The sequence below is a fragment of the Rutidosis leptorrhynchoides genome, chromosome 3 (genome assembly GCF_046630445.1).
Source record: "Rutidosis leptorrhynchoides isolate AG116_Rl617_1_P2 chromosome 3, CSIRO_AGI_Rlap_v1, whole genome shotgun sequence".
NCBI lineage: Eukaryota > Viridiplantae > Streptophyta > Magnoliopsida > Asterales > Asteraceae > Rutidosis > Rutidosis leptorrhynchoides.
Genome location: NC_092335.1, coordinates 119088794 through 119113035, shown reverse-complemented (window position 1 = coordinate 119113035; position 24242 = coordinate 119088794). Strand labels below are relative to the sequence as shown.

At 32.5% G+C, this 24242-nt stretch overlaps 2 protein-coding genes across 2 annotated transcripts; one reads left to right on the top strand and one right to left on the bottom strand.

Moving 5' to 3' along the window:
* The first annotated feature begins 4413 nt into the window (after window positions 1-4413).
* On the top strand, window positions 4414-5398 carry LOC139900327 (uncharacterized). The gene is made up of 2 exons (XM_071883111.1): window positions 4414-4563; window positions 4673-5398. Exons 1-2 carry the CDS (start codon window positions 4414-4416, stop codon window positions 5396-5398), a joined length of 876 nt encoding a protein of 291 aa, XP_071739212.1.
* Window positions 5399-6129: 731 nt separating this feature from the next.
* Window positions 6130-14712, bottom strand: LOC139901748 (uncharacterized). Its single transcript, XM_071884426.1, has 17 exons — window positions 14546-14712; window positions 14185-14343; window positions 12946-13185; window positions 12569-12715; window positions 12253-12331; window positions 11879-12062; window positions 11735-11800; window positions 11435-11653; window positions 11108-11314; window positions 10729-11032; window positions 10022-10181; window positions 9673-9917; window positions 9078-9133; window positions 8695-8994; window positions 7556-7675; window positions 6805-7473; window positions 6130-6522 (listed from the first exon to the last, which is right to left on the bottom strand). The coding sequence occupies exons 2-17, from the start codon at window positions 14333-14335 to the stop codon at window positions 6358-6360; spliced, it is 3312 nt and encodes a 1103-aa protein (XP_071740527.1). The 5' UTR covers window positions 14336-14343; window positions 14546-14712; the 3' UTR covers window positions 6130-6357.
* Window positions 14713-24242: the final 9530 nt, after the last annotated feature.

Here is a 24242-nt window from a genome sequence, read left to right as displayed (position 1 = left end):
TCGAGTATATATGTTTATGCATGCTTGTATGCTTTAATTTTTATCGTTAGATAGTTTATGATGAATCACGAATTTGATACATATGCTACTGATATAAAGTATATGATATGCATGTTTTTGGAAAGCTAAAAATTATTAACTTTTCATTTAGAAATCACGTGATTTCGATGAACGGATTAATAGATATGGTCAACTGAAATATGTTTGACGTTAATTGAAATTGTGTTTGAAACTGTAAATTAATATTTAAACAACTTGTCTATGAGATTGATAAATTGGATTTTTAGATATTACTAATAGAGTAAATGAATTTCTATATAAGGCACGTCTCGTTTTGTTGAACAATTGTTAAAGTTGACTGTCTTATCATGTTTTAAAGCTTTATAAACACTATAATCTGATTTTTCAAGTATTGTAAAACTATGTAAAATAATAAAATATTTTCGATTGCCATGATAATTCAAATATAATATAGCTCCTGAAATAAATGATATTTTGAGTTTAATAAACTATAATTTCGTTCAATTATCAAGACTTATACTATGTTAATAAACATGAATAGATTTAAAGATCATATTGGGTCAGGTTGACTTTTGAGATGACTTTTGTTAACTTTTGCATGTCGGTCTCGAGCATTAGGATTGTGATACACTATGACCATACCTAGCTTGTTAGACATGTATTGACCAACATATATTCTCTAGGTTGAGATCTACGGTTATTTTGCATTCCGAGTTTCGGTCACATTTCGGTGAATGACCTTATGTGCTGCTAAGGTGAGTTTCATTTGCTCCCTTTTTAAATGTTTTTGCAATATATATTTTTGGGCTGAGAATACATGCACTTTATTTTAAACGCAATGGATACAAGTACATACTAAATTCTACACCTAGTTTGAACCGAAAATCTCTTAGCTTTGGTAACTAGTAACTGCCGGTTATAAGAACTGGTGGGCGCGAGTAGTTATATATGGATCCATAGGGCTTGACATCCCCGTCTGTTACAGGTATAGAAACCCTAGCCTGAACTATAAAACAGACGTATGCTATTTGAGTTTAATACACGTTGGTTTGCGTGTATTGTACATGTTGGTTGCATGTATGTTAAAACAGGGGTACTTATTATATACGTTAAGTTTAGTTACCAGGGTGCTCAATCTTGTAGAATATTTTTGTTAAAACAGCTCCGCTCCAACCTACAGATACTGGCAGTCGAGCAAAAATCAGGATTAGCAACTTGTTTTGACCATAACCTTTCGACCGTAACTCCGTTTTTGATGAATCAAATATCGTTGAAAACGTAATAAGATATTCTTTCCAATGGTAAGGCTTTGAAACATCAACTCAAACTTTATTTGGGGTTGAAAAGTTACGTTACACACCTTGTAACTCGAACAACATCCAGAATAACGTGTAACAGAAAAATGGGGTGTTACACATTATGTAGAACCTTATAATAAAACACGTCATGACCATATGTACAAACTTTAAAACAAATTGTACAATCTCTTACAAAACACCTTATGAACACATGTAAAAACTTTGAAGCATATTGTACAACCTTCATATAATAATTATATTTTAGTTTTTGAAAAAAAAAATTCAAGAGGCATTTGTTATTACTAATAATTATTATTAAAAATATAAATACTCATTTTTAAAGCAAACTTTATTATTATAATTATAATTATAATTATTATATTATTATTATTCAAACATGAGATCTCTTTAGAGATTTAATTACGTTACATATGTATGCGAAATACATGTCTCAATAAAAGGATGTAATGTAGGCTTTTATAACAAGGAAAATAGTAATTGTGAAGAAATTGAAAGAGGATGGTGGGAGAATAAATGTAGTTCATTTATTCTGACCAAATTAAGTATATCAATATGTTTGTAAAAACAACAACAAATTTCTTAATCGGAATCATTGGTACCAGTGTTCATAAAACTAAATGACTTTAATATTTATATTCACTTAATACCCAAAATATATCATTAAACTGTTTCGTTTAAACAAACTCGTGGTTCTACTGGTCATTTCAATAATATATACTACATGCAACCAAAACTTTGATAGTTTTGGTTGATTTTGGGTGTGAGAGAGCATTGAGGCCAAGGAAGAAAAGGTTCAAAAATGTTAAAGTTTAGGAGTAAAAGTTGTAATTGTTCCGAGTAAAAGTTGTAATTGTTAAGGGGTATGAAAGGTAACTTGAGGAGCTAAAATGTAACTTTTTAATTTAATGTAATAATCATTAAATAAAACACACTCAATTTTTGGATGGAATTTACCTATTTTTTTACTTCGCGAAGTAGTTATAATTTGTAACTATTTAGTTTTTTAAATGTGACTCATTTCTCCAATGTTGTTATTTTTGGGTACCTAAAGAGCTTGAACAATGTGACACATTCCTCTAATGGTTGATTTTGGCGGGGGGTCAATTTATCAATTCCCAAAAATTCCAAGCATGGTATGCATTGCTCATATACAATTTATGGTAGTGTGGGTTTGAAGGCTATGCAGTAACTTTGGAGGCTATGCAAAATACACGATAAAACTTGGGGTAGAGTGGGTTTCATAATTTTGGCATATTTTTTAGATTTTTTATCTTTGTGTATAAAAGCCTCATTGAATTGTAAAGAGGTAAAATTTGTTGTTTGATTGTGATGGTCTAAATTACGTTGTTTGTCAGTTCTTATTCGACATGTTTGAGAAAGTGATGTACCATTTTTGTTATAGTTATTGGATGGTTATAAAATAGTAATTGTGGACCAATTCCTTGAATATTACACACTCGACTCAATTTGATTAGTTGAATACTACGTTAATATATTACTATCAAATCTAATAAATTTTTCTAATTTCTGAAATACACTAGTGAGTTCACAGGTTTTTTTTTTTTTTTTTTTTTAGAACGGCATTCACAGGTCTTTTAAACTAGTTATTTATAAAAGGAAAAAATTTACAAAAATTATTGAAGTGACACGTGGCAAAAATTTAATCAGAAAGTCACACTTAGAATTATTGGCAAATATTCTAGATTATAGAAGATTTGTATTAGTATTTTAATTAAGCAACGTGAATGGTTATTTCAACTTGCCGGCCTAGAATTGCTAGATCAAGTTAGTCAACTGGTGGGTCTCTATATACGTAAAACAAAATGCAAAACTCACCATTTACATTTTGTACTAAAACGACACTTCTTAAAAATCAAAACGATAAAATTTTGTGGGACATTTAGAATAATAAAATAAAATAAAATAAAATAATAATAATAATAATAATAATAATAATAATAATAATAATAATAATAATAATAATAATAATAATAATAATAATAATAATAATACTAATAATAATAATAATAATAAATTATTAAATAATTAATATAAACAAATAAATAATTAATTAATTAAAGCATTATTTCTAAATTTGTATTTGTGATGAAGTTGACTACCAGGAAAAGGCATAATTTTCCTTCTAACAAACATGTGGGCCTTTTAATTGTATTGACTAGCATGTTGGATGAAGTAACTTCTTCGAAATTTCAAGATATGAATCATGACTTGCTTGTTACGGAGTATAACATATGTTTATCTTCTTCACAATATATATATGCTCATATAAATAAATTAGCAATCACTTAGTTCAAACGTTTTGATCATGGATTACCCATCTAAACAATGTTACGATCTTGCGAATGGTTTATATGTTTCATCCATAACAATGAATGTATTTAGAAACTTCATAAGACATAGTGCTCTCGTTTTACAAAGTTATTGTGACGAGATGTTGCAGTATCATATGACAAATGAAGTTGAAAACAGGGACAGCGAACCTATGGTGTGGATCGGCATCTACATCGCAGTAGCATCAATTTTGTGCATCATTGCCATGGGAGCTGATTTGTTACATGGCTTTCGAAATAAAAAAATGTGGTTTCCTTCTAAATATTTCACACTCAATGCCGCTTCTATTACAGTGATAACCGTTACCATGAAATTTCCTGTAGATCTTAGTAGCATGATGCCAGAGTGGTTGGACCATGCAACCAAGTTGGGAAGCATGGCCTTCATGTGCACAATGATGGCTAACTTAATGCCTTCTTTGGCGTCAATGGACAACAAGACCCTTCTTGCAAACGTCATAGGTATGGCTATTCTCGTTATCACCATTGTTGTCAATGTTTGCATCGAGCTTAGTACCGGCGTTATAGAAAATACCATCCGGCCTGTGTTAACTACTGCTATATAAGTTTCAGGATGTTCACATACATCTATGTGGCTATGTTATTGTGGTTATTAATAATTATGATATCTTCAGCTTTAACAATTCCTTCCTCTAAGCGAATTTTAGATTTCAAGTATCAAGTTATAGACAAGAAAGCCTTAAACAATAGAGATAACGTCTATGGTAGAGAAACTAAGACATGTTAGAAGATATTGGGTTATGGCTGAAAGTGGTAGCCCTCAGTTTGTGATGTGTAGCAACTCGTTATCCTCTACTTCCGGCATAATTAGTTTAATTAGTCTAGTTGTATACTTCATACCTATATTGCAAGTTTTGATCAAATATGTAAACTACATTAAGGTGACAGGGAATTTTGTTGATGAGCTCACTAGGTGGGGGTCAGATTATAAGTGGTCAATGTTTTTTATTTTTATAACAGTCAATTGGAGTTGTTGTAGGTAGCATTGCTCCAATATTTAGAAGTTTTACAATCTTGAACTTCAAATTGTTTACTAAATGGAATATAAACCGTTTTATGGTTTTCAAAGTAGAGAAGCATTGGATCCAGACGACGTGTGATTGGAAAGAAAGTAATATAACTTTTTTATCACGTGGAACCTGGTCAAGAACTCTTGTCCGTAATTTTCAAAAGCTCTTTTTAGGACTATGCATTGGCATCCAGAAGGTTATTGTTGTATCAAGCAAAATAATGGAGCTCATTCCAACAGTTATCGTAATCTTAGTCATGTATTGTTGGTATTCTTGGAAGTCTTTGGTGGCAAAATTGATTATGCCACACATGATAGTAGTAGGAAACGATGATGTCAACCAAGACCTTAGTGATCATGTTTTGCAACTCGAAGATGAGATGGAGCTTGGTGATAGGAAGTTGAAACGCATATCGAACACTGTAAATAACTTGATTCAAAAGGCGGAGAAAGAACAAAATGAAGATCTTTTGGTGTTTCTCGGCACTTCAACTGGATTTAAAGGAGTAAAGAACTTTGACAGTGATCAAGTTGAAGATGTGACTTCTGTTAAACTTGTTAGCAGTTGGAGTTTACCAGTAGTGACTTTAACATGCATTGCCATTTCTCACCCTAATGTTCCTAAAAACGAAGTTGACAGCTTGTTCAAGAGTGTTTGTAAAGGTCTTTTGTATTGACAGCTTGTTCAAGAGTGTTTGTAAAGGTCTTTTGTATACGCATCTCATGGAGGAAATTGTCAATAATACAATGGAATATGCAAATATTCGAAGGGCGACTATGACTTTATGGCGTGAGGTTGAAGAGAATTATAAGTGGTTGGAAAACACTATCAAGGAAAGTACTTTTAGAGGAAAAACATCAATAGAGATTCTTGAATGGTTTGCTTATAAAGCAGAAGAAATAGTCATACATATCAACAAAACGTCAAATGGAGAAGTAGTGATGAACACTCCTAAGAAGCTTATTCTAGCCAATTCGATGTATCGTACTCCACAAACAATCTTGCTTAAGTACCAAACAAATGTTGAATCGATTAGTGAAAAGGAGTTGTTTGTGTTGTTGTCTGGCATGATTTCAGACATTATCTGCTTGTTTCACGAACTTACCACAAGTCATAGAGATGAAGTGTCGTGAAAGCCCCATAGAGAAACGGGAGGGTAGTGTTGAGGTTGTCGCTAAGTTGTTTGGTAGGACGGAAGAGATACTAAAAACAGTTGAAGTGGGCGAGTTGCCAAGTATAGATCCTGAAAAGATGGCTTTTATTGACGAGTGGCGTCTTCATTTAAAGCTGTCGATTCCTTAATCATTAAAGCAAATGTATGTTGTTAAGCTTCACTATCTCATTCCGGATATAAAGTACATGGTCATTTCCATTACTAAGATATATAGCAAGATGTTCATTTTAGCATTTTTCAATTTAATTTAACTTTAAATAACTTATAACTTATGCTGTCACAAATAAAACCACCCATCTGAGTACAAAAAACAGTATCAACAAGCTAATATTTATTGACCAACCAATAAACTAATTCTTTTATTGACTATGCTGGTTGACCTTTATTATTGACTGGTTGACCAAGTCCGCCCGCTCTTATCAACTTGATGACCATGTCAACAACAGTTGTTAACAAGTACCTCAAGAGTGGGATTTATAGATATCATGGGGAGATAATGCAGCAGTTATAGGAAAGAACCTGATCGAGAAAGTGCAAGGAGAAGGAGGAACCAAGTATTTGTCATGAACACACGGGGACCAACTGTCGTCCCCACCTACACCCATATGCTTGTGGTCAAGATGCACCTACACACATATGCTTGTATTCTCAGTAACCACGTCTTTAAATTAGAAATTAGTAATAGTATTAGTAATTAGTGATAATAAAGAAGATTTTGCTAACGACAGTCCTAAGCGTTGTCGTTAAAGTGCATAAAAAGGTTGTACACGGCGGTTACATATTAACTTTATAGTGACAGTTACTTGTAGTGGCGGTTATTTATATGTACAGTACTTTTATGCACGCTAACAACAGCCCTTAGGGCCGTCGTTAGCAAAATTCAAATAAAAATTGGAAAAATAACTTACTTCAATGTCATCTCCCTTAACAAGTTCCTCGTTGTGAGTGGCACGATGAAGCTCAGCTGTGCTATAATAACTTGCATTCATTTGCATCGGTGGTGAGTCGCTATAAATAGACGCGTAGAGTCCTGAACCTTGATCATTTCGAAACGTGACCCATCTAACATCTGCTCGACCCGCACATTCTCCAGGAGCTATGTACGGAACATGCATCTCGTCCACCTTCTTCTCATACAATCCCACATGTGCAGCCGCTTTTCGATCAGGGTAACATTCAAATGGTCCTCTACCATACCATTTAACATTATTTATTGATTTCTCTAAATGGAATTCAACTCCAATACGTGGCAAAGGTGGAAGGTCCGATCGTGGTTCTACATGGCTAACCAAAATAACGTCTCCTGAACCATGAAACGAGTATTTCATTTCGACTTTAAAAAGAAAGTTTCCATTTTCACCACCTTTAGGGAAACCGTTATACACAACATGTACTTCAAGAAGTTGGTCTGAGATTCTTTTAACATCTGAGCTTTCGTTAACGAAGCATACGTTATCAAGGTTAGACGATTTCCATTTTGAAAAGTAACTATCAGCTTCTCCTCCTTTATCGTTGTCGGTAGGTGCGCGCCAGAAGCATGGTGTTATCCCGTTAAGCATCACCGGCACTCCTTCAACCTGTCATTTATCGCCGGCAAGTAAAAATTTAGAACATGTTTTATGGCGCTACGAAAGTGATTATTTGACACAGAATAATTACCGTCCATCTCTCAATGGCACCAGACTGATTGTTAAAGGTTATCTCTGAGAGGTTTTGGCGGATGGTAAGTTTATTGTCTTTGATTTCATAATCCAAAGTGAACTTTTTCATATTTGGGACCTGCAGATCAATCGTAGAGTGTAAGATGGTCTCTACACGAGATTTCACTTATGGTTGGATACACTTAGGTTTGTTATGTTTTATTTTTGATGGGTCAAAGAGATAAAATAACAAAAATATAGCTACAGTAGAAATGGTCAAAAAGTTTTTTCCACTTCTAAGTAAACAATCACAATATACCTTCATAGACCGCGTACATCTAAGTAAGATTTTTTTGTTGAAATAGTAATAATAGAGTTTAATGTTACAAAAATAGAAATGTTAAAATTTGTTTTACAAAACTAGTAAAACCGGAGTTTGGAACTCCGGTTTGTCACTTTTTACCCGAAACCGGAGTTTGGAACTCCGGTTTGCGTTCTCTCTCCTCAGTCAGTAACTTTCAGTGGACGCCACATGGCAGGAATATGAGGAGAGAGAAGACAAACCGGAGTTCCAAACTCCGGTTTCGGGTAAAAAGTGACAAACCGGAGTTCCAAACTCCGGTTTTACTAGTTTTATAAAACAAATTTCAACATTTCTATTTTTGTAACATTTAACTCTATTATTACTATTTCAAAAAAAAAAATCTCTAAGTAAAAAATAATACCCCTTCCCTAGGTAGCCTGAATAGGAAAACCTTATCCGTTTACTCGTTTACCCAATTCTAGCTAGAATAGAAATGGTCAAAACGTTTTTTCCACCAGTAAAAAATACTTTCCTTCCCGGAAAGCATGAACAGGGGAGAACTTTTATCCGTTTACCTGTTTACCCCCGGTAGCAGAAAACCTTATCCGTTTACCCGTTTATAGCAAGAATAGAAATGGTCAAAAAGTTTTTTTTTCTTTTCTTTTTTTTATAAATTCTTTTAAAGCGTATAGTTTCAAAAATTGTACTTGCACACTAATTTCTTATTGATAGGGGATAAAAAAAAATTTGCACAAAAAAAGTTTTCCAAGTAAAACCTAACTCGACTCGGTGACACATATAAAAAACTACCCATTTTCACTAGCCTAATTTTCCATTTCAAGAAAAATACATACCGGGGAGATGAAGTCTTTCTTCAAGGGTAACTCGAGTTGTTGAGATGATACGACATGACCAGCTTGAAGCCATCGTGTGGGCCGTAAAAGATTTGCAGTTATGGTCAAAAAGGTTTCAGCAGTGGAGAATGAGTTCCATGAAGGATACCATGGACCCGATTCCCATTTAATATCATAACTACTTTGGGGATCTAATGTTGGTACACTGAGAATACCCGAAGCAAGTTTACATCCGTCACCTTCAATCACCCAATTAAACTCAAGATCTTGTGTTGTTTGAAAGAAATTGGTGTTTGTGATCTATGAACAGAGATGTAAGATCAAAGTTAACAACATTTGGTCCGTAATAATCATAATTAGACAACAATGAAGAGTGATAATACCTTAATTATACCATTGGACAACGAAATTTTAATCGGTTGATAGCAATACTTGACCTCTGAAAAAGAATAAAAGATGGCGTAAGAGTTGGCCTAACAGGTGCGAAAAGATTCATTAAAATCATTACATGATAATAAATAAATAAAATAAAAAAGATAAAAAGAAGGAAACATTGCATAATATCTCGAGTGCTTGAATACCATAGGTGGGCGCCAATTATAACCCATTTACGTACAAAAGGATAAGTTGGATTAGGTTGTGCCAAAACATTACAAAAACTGGTCGAGTAGGTCATTATGTCAAATTGGTCAAAAGTCATCCCAAATGTATTCAAATTCGTATATAAAACCTCTACAGTCGCTTTGTTACTAAAATCTTTTTAAAAATTATGATTATCATGATAATACTAGTTTGTGATCACACATAATAGTGACTTGGTGAATACCTACAAATCTTAAGAACTTTAAAGCGTGTCGCCGGTTAATTCAATCTATATCGACCTGGACTAAAAAATTACCCATTCTTGACTCACTATCCAACCTTCCCAACCCGCCCATTTTGCCACCCCTAGTGAAATAAATTATTTGTAGTAATCACCATGTAGTGCAGGATGAGGAGTTCGATCGGGCCAAACAAGCCCATTTATGCAGAAATTCAAATCATTTGGTGTATCTCCAAAGTCACCACCATAAGCCCAAAACTTGCTACCTTCACTATTTTCCTTAATTAGCCCCTGGTCAACCCAATCCCATATAAATCCTCCTTGGAGCCCAAATGAGCTATCAATTGCTTCCCAGTATGCATCAATGTTTCCATTACTGTTACCCATAGCATGTGAATACCTACAAATTTACATCACATTATTTTGAGTAAACATTATGAAAAGCAATAATTTGTTGCACGTTTCATCATTGTATTGTATAGACTGATCAAAAGATGAACTTACTCGCACAATATTAGTGGTCTTGTTTCATTTGGATCTTGTGCTATCTTAACACAGTCCCAAATACGCATGTACATAGGGCATACGATGTCTGTTGATGGGGTCCTCGATCGACCACCTTCGTAGTGAACAACTCTTGACGGATCCTTTCCACGAATCCACCCTGAAACCATGGGTGTGTATTAGAGGTGGCACACTCGACCCATTTACATATGATTTTTTTGACCAAGTTATTTTTCATGCATAATGGGTCAAACGGGGTAAAAAGTCACTTGATAAGAAATGGGTCAAATGGGTTGAAAATCATGCAAAAGAGAACCTTTAATGAGTAAAACATTCTAAATCAATTAGATTTAGAATGAAACCAGTAACGGTAAAATAGTATAAAAAGGTTCGGACAAAAAGTGTTATTGTAAAGCTAACCAGAATCGTTTCTACCCTTAATATTTTTTACCTATTTCAACCAGAACCTATCAAAAGTTTTTAACCCATTACCCAATCTGCCCATTTGTTGCCACCTTGATTTGTATAAAATAGTATAAAAACGTTCAGACAAAAAGTGTTATTGTAAAGCTAACCCGAATCGTTTCTACCCATAATATTTTTTACCTATTTCAATCAGAACCTATTCTAAGTTTTTAACCCAACACCCAACCTGCCCAATTTTCCACCTTAATGTGTATCAAAATAAATCAAAAAGACAGTTATACCAGCAAGAGCAGAATGAGTGGGTCCATAACTTGCTTCATTACCCAAAGACCAAGAAATAATGCAGGCATGGTTTTTGTCCCTTTCAACCATGCCAACAACACGATCCAACATAGATGAAGCCCAAATCGGTTCCTTTGTTGGATGCTTTACATTTTGAGAAAGATCAAAACCGTGTGTCTCGATATTGGCCTCGTCTATCATGTACATGCCAAACAAATCGCATAACTCGTACCATCTTTGATGTTGGGGATAATGGCTGTTTCTAACAGCATTTATGTTATGTTCTTTCATCAAAACTAAATCCTACATCACAAACTAACACATGTTAGACATGAAAAAGTATTAAACTTTTTTTTTTTAAGAACAACAAAGTGTCACCTTAACCATGCAAGATTCAAGGTTTGTCTTTCCTAGACGTGGATGGTGTTCATGCCTGTTTACCCCTCTTATCATTACTGGCTGCCCATTTACTAGTAATTGTTTCGGGGCTTTCGAAATTTTTCGTATTCCCACTTGGCATGATTCACAATCGATAACATTGCCTGATGCGTCTTTCAGTGCAACTACCAATGTATAAAGATTTGGCTGCCACAAAATCCAATGTTAGTGGTAGATATAAAACATGAATCGACCCGATCTTAAATAATTTTCATAAATAAAACCATTAATATGTTGATCCATAGATTGTGAGTCAAGATTACTCACCTGCTCTGCGGACCAAAGTTTAGGATTTTGCAGTTTTCCTGTTAGTCGGTACCCATGAAACCCTAAAGGTTGTGCAGGAGGAGGATGAAGCTCTAAATGTGCCACGTCAGCTGACAGCAAATCAGTACACTCACTGCCACTAATATCAAACAGAGTGACTTCAATTTTGACTTCTGCGTTGACTTTGACCTCCATTGGTTTATCAAGTATTACCTCAACCTAAAGTATTAAGATAAAAAAATTAACCATCAAATCCCTCTTGTGATTTCGACAGATTAAAAACAGAATGCAAGGTTTTACCTCTAGATCTGCAAAGGCGAAATCTTCTGCGAGATTTGATGTGAAGAAATAGTCGGCAATGAAGACCTGTTCAATTGCATAACATGTTATAAAGTTTGTGTCTTTTAAACAATTAGTTTAATATTATGTAATAAAAATATGAACCTTTGGCTTGGCTAAAAGAAGAACGTCTCGATGAATACCAGATAACCACCAATGATCTTGATCCTCGAGATAAGAACCATCGCTCCATCTATATACTTGTACTGCTAGAACATTCTTTTTGTCAGATCCACTTTCGTGACAGAAATCGGTGATTTCAAATTCAGCAGGTAGTCTACTGTCCTGACTGAAAAAATACAACAACAACAAAAAAAAAAAAAAAAAAAAAAACAATATAGTATATGAATGTGAATGTGAATGTGAATGCAGTACAATATTAAAACTAATTATACTTGATTTTAAAATAATCGAATAATAAGTTCTGAATCGCAAAGTTAATTAACCCCTTAACGAGCATGCATAGAACAAACTAAAACCTGTAACCAACAAGAATCCCGTTGATCCAAACATGGAAAGCAGAATCCACGGCTTCAAAGTGTAGTAATATCCGCCTGCCTGTAAAATACCAATAAATTCATATATGATACGATCAAATTATATGAATATACAATGAAAAAAAAAAACTTCATAAATTTCATGGGACGTTTCATATAGAAGATTAATGCAACTTTTGTGGGCAGGGGAATTTGATATAAATTATACACATGGATGATAATAAATATATAATACATAATGAGTTGAGTGATATGATATAAATCTATGGTAATGAATACATTATTATCAAGTTTGCACCTTCCCAGTCGTTAGGAAGCTGAAAATACATCCTGTAGCAGCCAGTGGGATTAACATCGGGAACATGGGGTGGATCAAGAGGAAACGGATATATTATATTTGTATATATGGGTCTATCAAATCCATGCATCTGCCAATTTGACGGTACTGTTCAAAATGGAAAAACAAAACAACGTTATTTATAAAAAAACAAAACAAGAAAAAGATACTCATACATATCTTATATCACACATTATTATGCACGTTTAATATAAGGTCCAATTTTGACTACATATTGAAACTTCGAGCAAGAAAAATGTCAAATGCTGACCTGGTATAATCAGAAAGTTATGATATTTGAATTAGAAATAAGCTCAATAAAAATGTCAAATGCTGACCTGGTATTGTTTCCCAAGTAGAGTCTTGAAATGCCGTATCATGAAAATCTGAAGGAGCGGTAGTTGGACTTTGAGCAAGAAAGAATTTCCAGTGACCGGATAATGACTTAACGAAAGGCAAATCTTTAACCCAAAATTTAGCACATTCAATTGATCCCGCAACAGCATCATCATCCCAAACTGCTGATTTTGATACAAGAACACTCACCTTGTTTCGTTCATACCAGTATCTTAAAGAACCTACAAAATGAAACAAGCAGAAAGCTCGTCTAATAAGTGCTACTATGAAAAAATATGACATTCTTCATGTTACATCTTTGTAAGATTATGTCTCCAACTATTGATAAGTTTGCATTGGTTGTAACTCTTTACAGCCATGAGCCAGTCCAATTTGTTTTAATGACACTAAAATAAATTCTGAAACTTTGTGTCCATAGCTAATCACTCGAAAGGAAAAGAAACCTCGCTTTAAATTTTGACAAATCTCAACAATTGGGAGATTAAAAGAAAATAACTTACGTAATATTAACTTTGGGTGTGTTTGTTTACCGCTTAATTGAATGGTTCAACGCTGAATGTTGAACCATTCAGCATTTTGTTTCTAACCTGTGAATGACATATGATGCTAAATGATTTAGCATTCAGCGCTGAACCATTCAGAGTTGAAATACTCTCTTAACCATTAAGCACCTAAGTTTTATTTAATATCATACATCCTGAACACTTATCAAACAAGTATTGATATTTTATATATTTAAAACGTTAATAAGGTAAATTTACCTCATTTATATCATATTGTTTATTCATAATGATTATGAAACAACTTATATTCATTCAAATTTATTCATAATCTCTAAATCATTCAGTTATGAACCATTTAGCGCTTAATCATTTTGTTTATCAAACGCACCCTTAGATCATCATAAGGTGATCATATCATACATATAACATGAATAGGTGTTTCGAAAAATAACTACATCCTAATGAAAAAACAATCCGTAATGACTCAAATACCACCTTAGTATACCAAATCTTTTATTTATTTACCCTAACAATAGGATTATGAACCCATAATTAACTTATTCACTCAATTGAATTATTAGTTATTAGTATGATGTTAAATTGGTAAATAAAAATAAAGATAATATAACATATAATACTATTATATTGCTAAAAAAAGAATATAAATAAGTAATCATCAAAAGTCAACGTTTTTAGCCAAAAGAAAAAAAAACTTACTTTCAACAGAATCATGGCAATGGAGAGAAACATGAGAATCCCTTTTTCTCCACTTGAAAAAGGATGGATCTTCCCATACTTTATAATCACCATTATTTGGACTCACAATTATATTATTATAATTTAATCCCATTGTAGCAGAAGAAGCCATCACATGACCTTGACATATTTATATGCATCCAAAATCAAATAAGGGATATTAGAAAGATCCATATAATAATAATAATATTATAATAAATTAATAATAATATGATATGATTATTATACAGATTAAAACTTGAAATAGGAAAAAATATAATTAGAAAGTAACAAGAAGAAGGTGAATAATAATAATAATTAAATAAATAAATCAAGATAATACCAGTTTTGGTAATGGCGGAAGGGGGTAGCGATGGAAGTACAAATGTTGTAAACCCCAAAATTGTGTTTTATGAGAACAAAAAAACGAGCAGAAACAGTTGTAGTTAGATTCTGTAATCAAGCAGAGTGAGAGACTGCTTTACGGTTCTTATTTGCCACGTCATATCATATACGTAGTATATCCTTTCTCTTCTCGGATACTAGGTTCTCTATATTTTATATTTTTCGATTACATAATTTCAAAAATAAATAAATAAATGCTACTTTTACTTATGTTACTTACTTACTTTAAACATTGTGTTGCAAACCAAAGTTTTGCATTGAACATTAGAATTAATAAATCTATCTGTTTATCTATCTATAGTTTTTATTAAAATTCTATATTGATGATGTCATTATGAAGAAAGAAAAAATTAAAAAGAAAAATAAAAATATTGTTATATTTCAGTAGGCTTATAACTACCTTTAGTGGCCTGGTTCAATATATTCAAATTGAAAGAACCAACAAAAGAGAGATGTGTTGTAGAAGATATAGGAGAGAAAGAGGTTGAAGAGAGGTGTGATGTATTTAATGTATATGTGTGTTTTTGTAACTTACATTATGCACATATATATAGTAAAAATTTTACTATCCATATTTGACTAATTACCATCCATATTTAACTACTAAATTTACAACACTCCCCTTTGGATGGTAATTTTTTTAAAGAGCAATTAATACTGCCTCGTTAAAAACCTTGCTAAAGAAAACCCAGTGGGATAAAACTTTAGCTAAGGGAAAAAGAGTGCAGCATAGAGTTGACTCTCCCTCAAGTAGACAACGCTGAGTCGTCACATCTTTTGAACTTGCCTCATGCCAATATTGTGAACGTATGTTTTGAAAACAGCGATTGACAGTGCTTTGGTATAAAGATCAGCAGAGTTGTTGATTGAACGTATCTCATTTTAATCTGGTTGTCTTTTACGAGATCTTGAGTATATGAGAAGAATCTGAGGTTTTCATCTGAAACTGTATCATCTAAATCTTTTATATACAAGTTTGACCCATGTGATTTGTCTACAGTCTCCTTCATGGTTTGCTCAAACTGTAGTTTCAATTCCTATTCCCTTTCAGTCTTTTTCTGAGCCTTACCAATATACCATTCTTTTCCATCAAACTTATGACCGTTAAGACCGTTTATAGCTTTAGCGCCTCGTCAGCATTTATGTTTTGTTCTGTCATTTTTGATACTCTTCTTTCATTTGTACTATGTAAGCTGTATTATCTTCATAGATAGTTGTTGGGCTTTTATAGCGTTCTAGTCCACACGAATCAATAATGATTTATATCATTTATCTTAACTAAAATCATTCCCGAGTAGCTTCATGTAATGCAATCACTTCGGCATGATTTGATGATGTTGCAACAAGTGTTTGTTTTGAGAACGTCATGATATTGCGGTGCCTCCATTTAGGAATACATTGTAGCGACCCGACCAAATCATGTTTGACGGCGCCGTCTACTTAGGTCCCGTTACGTGGTCATAAGTCTTTAAAACAACGTTTGACCAAAAGATATGTCGCATTCATTTCAAATGTAAAGATTGTTCAAAGTTTACAAGAATAGTTCCACCACAAGTTACGTTACAAGTTATAAGTACAAATGAAACTTATGCGACACAATTTAAAAGTAGCCAAAAGACGCTCCATGTATGCATATATACTCGACATCCAATGCAAGTATCAAAATAATGAGCGGAAGCATGTATCATGTATCGTTCAAGGACCTGAGAAAAACATAGAAATCTGTCAACGAAAACGTTGGTGAAATCATAGGTTTGAGTAAGTAAGTACAAGTGAACCACAAGATTTGCAACAATGAGATAATAGTAATACATTCCAAAAGTTTGTTTCACGAGCACCCAATTATCAATGCTTAACATTCCTTCCATAGAACCCCATCACAATAGTGTTAGAACATACACTGTTTCTCGAAAATACATTTCATTCGTAAACGGTAGCGAACCGTTTGAATGAGGGTTTGTCAAACCCATATGGCCATATAACATAAGTTCTCGCTTACACCCGGCAAGTGTAACTAATGATAATCGAATTGAGGATTTTTGTTCTAAACTCGTATGTAGAATGTTTGTTTTCCTGTACTTGTGTTCACTTAGTAAAAGAAATGTTTATGTTTTCTCATCCCAAATGTAAGTTCAAAAAGAGTAAAAGTGGGACTATGATCTCACCTTGAGTGCACGAGTAGTAAAGTACTTCAACAAGTAAACGTGTGCAAAGAACAATGCTAGTCTTGACCTAAACAAATAGGTTGTATCAATAATGATAGTCACGATTGGTCAAAGATGTTCCATTAGTCCTATGGCTCGTTAAGACTCGATCATAATAGCATGTGAATCAAATTGTCATGTTTCATGCAAGGTACAAGTATAAAAGCATGTTAGAACGATTGCACAAACCTTTGGTTAAGTTTGATTAAAAGTCAACTTGGTCGGGTCAAAGTCAACGAAAAAGTCAACACGTTCGGGTCGGGTCCCGAACTATTTTTCTGAGGTTTTTAATCATATATGAACATGTTAGAACAAGTTACATGTGAATCGGAGGTCCATAGCATAGCAAACATTTTTCGTAAAATGACCAACGAAGACAGAGCCTGCCAGTGTATCTGGACGGCGTCCAGATTGTCTGGATGGCGTCCAGTATTGAAGGCCTGGGCGGCGTCCAAAAACACTGGACGGCGTCCAAGTCTGAAGGGCTGGACGGCGTCCAAGAATCTGGACGGCGTCCAGATCTGTATCCAGGCCTTGTTTTGCTGCAACAAAGAGATGCACGAACCAAAACCCAAACAATCCCAATTTATGACCCGCAACCAATCAAAACATGTATCCTATATCGTCGGGAAGGTATTTTGACAAAGGATACAACTAACCACATATCATCAATCGAGTTTATCATTTTCAATAACCGAATTCTCGTCAAGTGATCGTTTAGAGTTCGTTTTCCAAGTTTCAAGTTCACAAATTCATTTTATGATTCGGTAGTCCAATCTACACATACGATATGCCGTTTCGAAGGTAATTAAACGTACATTGCAACTAAATACTTACTAACAACATTAACAAGCATTCAATGCATCAAAAGTTCATTTTAAGGTTCATCAAACCCTAATTAAGAATCACAAAATCAATAATCATGTTAACGCAAGGTTTTCATATCATCCAACATACCAAAACAAAACTAACGATGCTAGTAACACTTTTAACACAATGGGTTTAACATCTAACAACATTTAATCAATCAAAATCAAAGATTAAACTAACCCATTTCAAGTGTTCATGCTAGTTACACCAAATGACAAGATCGAGCATACAAATTACATACACGACATCACAATGAGCTATAGACACTAACTAACACCATTTCAAGTCAAAAACACGAATTTAGAGAAATCTAGAGTTTTAGAAATGTTACCCAAACGAGATGAAGTTGGTACCAAAATGAAGAGGATGAAGAGAGGATCACGAATATGTAGTTTATTTTGTTATAAGCCTCCTAGATCGAATTTAGATGATGATTCTTGTTGGTGTTCTTTGAGAGAAAAAGGAAGTAGTAAAAGATGGAGATGTTGAAATGAGAGGAGGAGGTTGAAGGTTTGACTAGTTGACATAGTCAAATCTTTGGCCTCTTGGCAAGTTTAGTCCCTCTAATTTGAATCGGGTGCGTGAATTACCTAAACGAGATAATTTAAAACGCGTATTAACGAAAGATGTTATAAATATATAACGGACTTTAAAATGAATAAACGGAAAGTAAACGGAAAAAGGCGGGATGTTACATACATATCCAGTTTGAGATTTAGCTTTATGTAGATCAGATAAATAATCTGCATCTGTATAACCAAACAAATCTTGTTTCGAGTTGTTAGAATAAAATAATTATAAATCAGTAGTTCCCCGAAGGTATCAAACTATTTGTTTGATTCGATTCCAATGTCTTTTGGTAGGGGCTGAGCTGAACCTTGTCAACAAATTAACTGCAAAAGAAATGTCAGATCTTGTATAATTTGTAAGATACATAAGAGCCCCAATTGCACTAAAATATGGAACTTCTGAACCAAGAAGATCTTCATGATCTTCTAGAGGATGAAATGGATTAGTATCAATATTAAGATCTAACAATCATATGAGTACTTAATGGTTTTTGTCTTGTCCATATTAAAATATTTTAAAATCTTTTCAGTATAAGTTGTTTGATGTATAAGTAAGTCATTAGTTATATGCTCAATATGTAAATCAACGTAATACTTGATTTTTTTTTATTTTAAAATCTTTCTTTAGAAGTTGAATGGCTTCATAGATTTCTTTATTTAAGATAATTGATATAAACAGCTATGATCACATATCCGAACATTGTTTTTATAAAACACACGTGCAAATAAGTTTATATGTATACCCTTTTCTTATCAAGTAGTAATTTAATCGATTATACCACATACGTCCCGATTGTATAAACCCATTTAGAAATCTTTGTGATTTAATGGAATATATTCCCTTGGGTTTTGCATTAGATGCTTATGATACCTTAACCCTTCAGGTATATTCATATATATATATATATATATATATATATATATATATATATATATATATATATATATATATATATATATATATATATATATATATATATATATATATATATATATATCACTATTAAATGATCCATACAGGTAAGTAGTAACAACATCCATGAGATGCATTTAAATAACTACCAGGTTGATTAAGTATCTAATAAGTAATTGTATTCATTATAGGAGGATAAGTTTTTCTCCTAATTCATTTCTGGTCTTTGTGGGAAATCTTGAGTTACAAGTCTAGTTTTGCCTTGTAACTTCATTTGCACATTTCTTTTCGGATAAAAATTCATTTGTATCCCATTGTTTCACATCTTTAAAAGTGATAACGATTGATCCAAAAACTTTTCTTTTATTGAGCGATTCTAATTCAGCTCGTATTGCTCCTTTCCGTTGAGTTCAATCACGTCTATTTTGATATTCAATGACAGATTTTGATTCCAGATCATCATCTTTATTCATGATGTCATTGTAACATTATATGAAAATATCTCATCAAGATTTTTCATTTCATTTCAGTTTCATAATATTGCATAATTTATTGCAATTTATGTATTTACATTTATCAATATCCTCTGCAGAAGGAGTATTGATTTGTGGTTCTTCTTGAACACTTTCTTTTACCTCATTATCAGCTGATTTTCTTTTTCGAGGATTTTTATCTTTGGAACCAATTGGTCTCCCACGTTTCTGCCGTAGCAAAGACTCATGAGTGACATTATTGCCAGCTTTTGTAATTTCAATTCTAGCTGAAGCATTTACTGCTGGTATATATGATTTAGTCACTTATTTTTTGTATCTTTAAATGCATAAAGTAATTAATTTGCAAGTTCTTGCATATGCATTATATTTGAACTTTCTTTTCGCATTCTTTTGTGCGATGATCAATATTCCTTAATTGATGTTCACACCATGAAACATCATTTTATTTATATTTCATTTCTCCCCCTAATATAGGGAACAATGTTTCATTAAAGTGACAATCGACAAAACTTGTTGTAAAAACATCACCCGTCATGGGTTCAATATATCTTATGATTGAAGATGTTTCATATCTAACATATATTTCAATCCTTCTTTGAGGAACCATTTGTTGTGGTTGTTCAATTAAAAATACACTGCACAACCAAATGTTCTAAGATGGAAAATATTTGGTCTCCACCAAAATTAAGTTGGTAATGGAGAATATTTATAACTTGCACTTGATTTAATGCGAATTAATGTCACATCATGTAAATTTACATGTCCCCATATAAATATTGAGAGTTTTGTACTCATTTCTAATTGTCTAGTTATTAGCTGTAAGCGTTTATCTATTGATTCAGCTAAACCAATTTTGTGTATGCACATGAGCAACTGGATGTTCAACAACAATCCTTGTAGACATATAATAATCATTAAAAGCTTGAGATGTTAACTCACCATCATTATCAAGTCTCATCTTTTTAATGGTGTAATCAGAATAATTTGTTCTTAATTTAATAATTTGTGCAAGAATCTTTGCAAATGCCATATTACGGCTTGATAACACACAAACATGAGACCATGCGTTAGATGCGTCTATTAGAAAAATGGTCCACATGATGGATGAATTGGTCCATATATATACCCTTGAATTCTTTCAAGAAACAATGGTGATTATTTCTCAATGTGCTTTTCATTAATTGCCATATGTGCTTTTCATTAATCACCATATGTGTTTTTCGTTAATCACTATATGTGCTTTTCATTAATCACTATATGTGCTTTTCATTAATCACCATATGTGATTTTTATTAATCACCATATGTGTTTTTCATCATATATCATTTTCACCATATGCGCTTTTAATTATATGTGCTGCGCTTTTCGTCATATGCACTTTTCATTATATGCGCTTTTAATTATATGCGCTGCGCTTTTCATCATATGCGCTTTTTTATCATATGCGCTTTTAATCATATGCGCTGCGCTTTTCATCATATGCGCTTTTTATCATATGCGCTTTTAATCCTATGCGCTGCGCTTTTAATTATATGCGCTTTTAATCCTATGCGCTGCGCTTTTCATCATATGCGCTTTTTATCATATGCGCTTTTAATCATATGCGCTGCGCTTTTCATCACATGCGCTTTTTATCATATGCGCTTTTCGGTGCTACATAGATATTTCTCATTTTCGATTATCATTTACTGATAATCATATCCATTATGATATATATCAGAGAAACTTAACAAATTTCTCTTTGATTTGGGAGAAAACAAGACATTGTTTACCAAAAAATTCGTACCATTTGGTAATATGAAATTTTGCCTTTTTCGTTCCTTATATCAAGTTTGCAAGAGCTGATATAGTATTTATAATTCCTTCATTTGATTTAAATCAATGAAATATTTCTTAGATTTGATCATAGTGTATGTTACTACTATCTGTAATACATAGGTCTTTACCATTTAATTGATGTTGTATTTCAGCAGGATTCATACTAAAACTTCAAATAAGATAAGCAAATAATGAGTTATATTTCAGCAAGATAATCAAATTATATTACCTACAAACAAGTTATAATCTGAAGTACATAAAAGATAACACTTAATAAAACATATGCGTTATGGTCTAAAACCATTTATTTATGAGTGATAAAAAAAAAACTAGGCATCTTAGAAAATTCAAACCATTCAAGTCTCAAGGTAGCTCAGGGTTAATTTAATCAAGATTTGTCAACAGATTCACTCTCGTTTTCTTTTCTTTTTGGGACTTATTTGTAGAGCTAAACAAGATGTTCATGTATTCAAGAAATACTAGACTGATGATCCACGTTACCAGATCATTAATAAGAATCTCTGGAATTCTTATAAGAGCGTCTACTAATATCTTTAATTTTATTCTTTCATGGATAACCGTTATTATTATTATTTTTTTTTTTTGATAATTAATATCGTATCTATCTTTGAGTATTTTCCATAATACACTTGGATTTTCGATCATATAATATGTAGATTCTAAGGACTCGTCAATATGTTTGCTAAGAAAAATACTTACTATTGCTTTCTCTTGTTCGGAATAATTGTTATTTTCATTCAGGGTTTCTAAAATACCGTTTGATTCGAGATGTTTTTCTACATTCATAACCCTTGTTAAGTAGTTGTTCACACTTGTTCTAAATGAGCAAATTTAAGCCTTTTCAAATTCGACATTTTCTATTATCAAAAAGATGAATAACATAAATCATAATCATAATCAACTTCTATTCATAGACAAATAATAAAATGAAATTACAATCATTTTAAATTCATAAGTAGCAAATAACATAATAATGGTATGATTACAAATAATAAAACCACAAGGGCAGGATAGAATATAGGTTCACCCGGTAGTATATTAGCAACAATAATGATAGTTAATATGACCAATACAATAGGAAAAAGCATCCTTGTGTGAATCATTTTTACAAAAAACTTTTTGAGAGTAGTAATCTGAAAAATGAAGATTGATTTGTGAAAATGTGAAAACGGAGATGTTTATTTTATATTTGAAAAATATAGTTGTTGTAACGTCGTCAGTTGACGTTAACAACCGTTATGTATATATGACCGTTGTAACGTCGTTAGTTGACGTTAACGAATAAAGTCACTATATCAAAACGCGTATGAGTAATATAAAGGACACGATTTTTTTTTCTTATTTTAACTTTTAAGATTTACTTTTAATAAAAATACAAACTACTTTTTCTTATTTTAACTTTTAAGATTTACTTTTAATAAAAATACAAACTACTTTTTCTTATTTTAACTTTTAAGATTTACTTTTAATAAAAATACAAACTATTTTTTCTTATTTTAACTTTTAAGATTTACTTTTAAGAATAAACATTAGTATGCATGAAATAAATAATGATTAATTGCATAAGTAATCATAAATGTCAGATAACATATAAAGACCCCATCGTATTCGTATTGATCGGAATTAATCTCGACCCATCCTTTGACTCGTACTGATGAGAATTTTACTCCACGTGAAATGGAACAAAAAGCTGTACCGTGTTGTCAAATGACGTGTTGCGTACAATCATGAGGTCTTATTAACATAAATATAAATGTTAGTGAAGTTAATAAGAGTTAGATTACAGAAAATATAATTCAGGCGGTATAACCGACCATATATAACTTAAATAACATAAATATAAATGTTAGTGAAGTTAATAAAAGTTAGATTACAGAAATATAATTCAGGCGGTATAACCGACCATATATAACTTAAATAACATAAATATAAATGTTAGTGAAGTTAATAAAAGTTAGATTACAGAAATATAATTCAGGCGGTATAACCGACCATATATAACTTAAATAACATAAATATAAATGTTAGTGAAGTTAATAAAAGTTAGATAATTTCTTACCTTGATTAGTGACGTGTGCTTGCTTAGATAAACCTTGATTATACGGAGCACTTCGTGCTGATAACGTGTTATATTTCAGTAGGCTTATAACTACCTTTAGTGGCCTGGTTCAATATATTCAAATTGAAAGAACCAACAAAAGAGAGATGTGTTGTAGAAGATATAGGAGAGAAAGAGGTTGAAGAGATGTGTGATGTATTTAATGTATTGATAATGCTAAAAACGAACATATATTTCATAGCATTATTCCTCAAGAAAGACAAGCTTTTAGTTGCAATTGTTCTATTTAAAAGTGATATTCATTTAAATAATAAAAGGTGAAGACAAAAGACAGATTCGACGAATTGAAGACGCAAACGACCAAAAAGCTCAAAAGTACAAAAGACAATCAAAGAGGTTCCAATTATTGATAAGAAACGTCTCGAAATTACAAGAGTACAAGATTCAAAACGCAAAGTACAAGATATTAAATTGTACGCAAGGACGTTCGAAAATCCGGAACCGGGACATGAGTCAACTCTCAACGCTCGACGCAACGGACTAAAAATTACAAGTCAACTATGCACATAAATATAATATAATATTTAAATAATTCTTATAATTATTTATATATTATATAAATAAATAAAAACCGTCGGCAAGAAAGACTCCAAATTGTGTGAGCTGTATTTACAAACTCCGCGACTC

Coding starts and splice junctions, on each gene's coding strand:
- LOC139901748 (XM_071884426.1), bottom strand. CDS start 14,335: ATGGCTTCTTCTGCTACAATGGGATTAAATTATAATAATATAATTGTG. Junction 12,716..12,945: donor TACTTGGGAAACAATACCAG/GTCAGCATTTGA, acceptor CATTTTGAACAG/TACCGTCAAATTGGCAGATG. Junction 12,332..12,568: donor GCTTCCTAACGACTGGGAAG/GTGCAAACTTGA, acceptor GGTATTTTACAG/GCAGGCGGATATTACTACAC.
- LOC139900327 (XM_071883111.1), top strand. CDS start 4,414: ATGGTAGAGAAACTAAGACATGTTAGAAGATATTGGGTTATGGCTGAA. Junction 4,564..4,672: donor ACTTCATACCTATATTGCAA/GTTTTGATCAAA, acceptor TTTTTATAACAG/TCAATTGGAGTTGTTGTAGG.